The following is a 3888-nucleotide window of genomic DNA, read 5'->3' on the forward strand; positions in this document are numbered from 1 at the left end:
CTAATGTTTCAGCTGCAAGGTAGCTATTTTGGCTAGTTTCAATATTTTTTTCTGTTTTTTAGGCTAATTTGGAGTTAGCTAATGTTTCAGCTTCATGTTAGCTATTTTGGCTAATTTGGGCTTTTTTTCCATTTTTTAAGCTAATCCAGTTTGCGCATGACTCAGTTAGTCGACTAATTGGAAAAAATAATCGATAATTAGTGGACTATTAAAATAATTGTTTGTGGCAGCAAAAAATCACTTTATTATATAATTGGATTTTTTAAAATTTGTTATTTCTCTTTGCTTTTTTTTCTTAGATCACTAACAATAGTTAATTAATATGAATTTGAATAAAAACTTTCCAAAAAAACAACGGTACTCAAGCACCCCCAGAGCCCCATGTGTGCACGTGCCCGACCCTCTGTATCGTTTGACAGAATAAAGAGTCTAAACTCAAATTCTGCAAACTGTCATCCTGAACTTTAACTTTATTGACTCACAACGTTTTCCCAAAATTCCTATTTTCCCCATAAATCTCCTTTTTTGGGGCAAAACCCGTCAAACTACTGATGTCTTCCACTGTACTTGTATTACTGAAGATTTGCATTTAACACACCTGTTTTTACCTGTTTATACTTTGCCTGCATTTCTTCAGATTTTTAAATAAAATATTAAGCTGCATTTTTATAGTATAAATGCTCAACTTTCTTATTCTACTCTGCAAACTTGATTAATATTTGCAAAATTCAAAACATTCAAGATATTTGACCAGTTTTTAAGTTGTTTCAACTTCTTTTTGCTCCACACTGAGACTTTTTTCTCAGATTAAGAGTTATAGATCAAGAAATAAGAAGGTTATTATTAAAACAAGTCAAAATCTGTTTGTGTCACGATCCAGTGCTTCGGTTTGGTCACGTTCTGTTTTCTCTGTTAGTCTCAACATGTTCAGGTTAATCATCCACAGCTGCTTTCATTTAGTTAATCGACCTCAGTGTATTTAAGTGTCTGGTTTTCTGTCCTCATTGTCTGTTCTGTCCTGTCACTGTTTGTTTTATCCTGTTTGAGTTTTATTTTTAAAATGTTTGTTTCTGCTACCAATCGCCTGGATTTGGGTTCTTCACCACTATCCATGACAGTTTGCTTCAAAAAGAAAAACTTAAGATTTAGAAAACTAAAGTTGTGTCCTCACCTCATTGGTTTGAACATGGCTTTAGCGAAGTTCTGCAGTTTCAGAGCTAGCTTCAGGTGATGCCCGCTGGGTTTCACCACTTCAAAACAGAGAAAAACAAAGAACATTTTTAGAATTCTGGTGAACATTTTCATGCAATGTTTCCTTTAAGTGATTTAGGCAATATTTACAAACAAGTCACTGCAATATTTGACTCATTTTTGCCAAAATTCTTTATACTAAATGTAACCTTGCACAACAATAATTGAGTAACTGACTGTAAAAAAAAAAAAAAAAAAAAAAATCCTAAAAATTGTCCATTTCCTGTGGATTTAAGCTGGATTCAACACAAACCTCTCCATCGGCTGCTTTCCATAAAACACTCAGGATCTTAAGAGTTATCAATAAAATAAATAAAAAGTGCCACAAACTGCCACATGCAGCTGCTGCTGAGCTAAAATGAAATAGAAAAACCATCAACGGTTAAATTTAAATGCAATGGACGGATTGTTTTGGAGTTTATGTCTTCTTGGCAGTGAGCATGAGTGTGTGGTTGAGCAGAACCCACGGGACAAAACGACACACACAAAAAAAACATGCAAATTTTCCCCTTTTTTTTTTTTCAAATAATGCTCCAATTTCAAGCTGAAAAAAAATCTTTTTTTTTGTCATGTCAGTGATTTCCTGTCACATTTGCAGCCTCATGCTGTTTAGAGGTTGGAGTGTGAACGCCTCCTTTTGGAACAAGCGTTTAATCTCTAGATGTGCCTTTGAACTTAAATGAACGCTTGGCATTTGTGCCCTGCAGCAAGCGTCTTCCACAAAAAAAAAATCTGAATCGTGGAGCCAAGACAGAAAAAAAGAGTCTGCACTATCGCAAAAGCAGCTGTCTGTGGTGAAGCAGTGAGAAAAGGAAACAAAGAGGCCAAACATTGTTAGACTTCAGCAGATAAAAGGCTTAGACTATACCTTGTGTGCAGTCGCAAGCTCCTTTCAGAGCCTTCTCATCCTGGGTGTAATCTACCACACAAAATACGCTTTTAGCGTCGCATTTGTATTTCAAATGACATAGTTATGAGATGGAATTTTGTTTCACCCGCGTTGACGATGGTCAAGTTCCTCATGTCCTTGAGAAGCTGGAGGACGGCGGGGTCGTCCCGCGAGTACAGAGCGTAGCGGTTTATTCCCAGGTGGAACTTAAGCCAGCTGGCGTCGGGGTCGTAGGTCATGTCCTGCAGCTTCAGGGTGATGTTGGTTAAAGCTACGGCCTCTTTGTAGATCTTCATGTGTCTGAGGATTTTAAAAAACAGAGGGGAATTAGGAGAATCTAAACAAAAAAACCCCACAATTTTCTCAGAATTTACTGACTAAAAACCATGTTTACTATTTATTTAAATAAAATACACCATTCTGGTTTAAATAAAGTATTTTGTTAATTTTCAATCCTGAAGTCAAATGAGGATCTTAATCCAGATTAAATCTGTCAAAGACTGTTTTTTTCCTTTATATATAAATGTGTTGTTTCATAAAAGTTCTACTTTTGACCCCAATCTGATTTCAAGTAATTTAATTTGATATCGATACGGATGTTGGTATTGATATCGATACCAAATCGTGATCCAATAATTTTGTAAACCATAAAAAAAAACTATTAACTAGGAAATATGTTGACTATAAACCACAAAAAAGGTGATTATTAGTCATGTGAGAAAATTTGGAAACTTTTTTTTTGTCCGATCTGATTTCGAGTCATTTGATTCGATATCGATACAGAGTCCCGATCCGATACTTTTGTAAAACATAAAAAAAGGAAAATAAAGTTATGAACTGATCCAGGTTGGGCTCTATTTTTACTTTATTCTCCTTCTTTTATGATTTAACTTTCGAGTGGCGGAGCTTCAACAATAAAGTAAAAAGTGCCACTATTACCAAAAAAAAAAAATGTTGACTCTAAATCACTTTAAAAAATAGATGATAATTAGTAATGTGAGAAAATGTGTAAACTGTACTGTAATTCTTTTAGAAATATACATCTTTTTACTAAATCATGATTCATGTTTACATGAAAAATTATTTGAAAAAATAAATGATTTTCTCCAAAAATCGAGCTGTTTTTTTTTGTGCGCCTCCTGCTCAAACTGCTGCCGTATTTGGCTCCGCTTTAAGGTAATATCGTTTCATGATATACAGACTTATATTAGGGAATTTACTTGAAATTACAAGCTTGAAGAATACAAAATGTAGCGGCTCCAGGTGTACGAGCCCTTAAAGAGGATGCGGCAGGACCATGCTTGTTCCTCGCTCAAAAAAAAAAAAAATATATGACTGAAGTCCACTGGCTGTGTCTTGGTTTACTGCACTATTGAACAGCAGAAGTTCATTAGAAATTATGAATTATGGGCTGGACTATGTTTCTGAGAGCTTTCTGTTTACATTCTCTCCCACTAGCTTACAGCCTAACATTACCGGTGGAACAAAAAATGCAAAGAAATATCCGAACTATCCAGCTGTACAGTTTTGAACCAGATATCGGCTCAGATGACACCAGAATGGAACGGAGAAGGTACGTCGTGGCGTATTTTCTACAATCTTTTTCAAATATCTTTTTATCGTCTGCTCCTGATTCACAACAATTTGAACTAGAAAAGATGAATTACCTGTAATAATGCTTGTGTGAATGCTTTTTTGCGGAAAATGGTGACACAATTTACTTTAATTGCTGATGGGATTTGCTGAAA

The 3888-nt window shown here is 35.1% G+C and overlaps 1 protein-coding gene across 1 annotated transcript in view; it reads right to left on the minus strand.

Annotated features, from left to right (window-relative positions):
- The window catches only part of fam20a (FAM20A golgi associated secretory pathway pseudokinase), a 16529-nt gene that overhangs the window by 9356 nt on the left and 3285 nt on the right, over positions 1–3888 (minus strand). Inside the window, exons 2-4 of the mRNA XM_024285465.2 lie at positions 2247–2440; positions 2120–2170; positions 1172–1250 (exon numbers count right to left, since the gene is read on the minus strand). Of these exons, the coding sequence (XP_024141233.1) occupies positions 1172–1250; positions 2120–2170; positions 2247–2440 (324 nt within the window). The remainder of the gene's footprint in view (positions 1–1171; positions 1251–2119; positions 2171–2246; positions 2441–3888) is intronic.

The sequence above is a fragment of the Oryzias melastigma genome, linkage group LG19 (genome assembly GCF_002922805.2).
Source record: "Oryzias melastigma strain HK-1 linkage group LG19, ASM292280v2, whole genome shotgun sequence".
Lineage (NCBI taxonomy): Eukaryota > Metazoa > Chordata > Actinopteri > Beloniformes > Adrianichthyidae > Oryzias > Oryzias melastigma.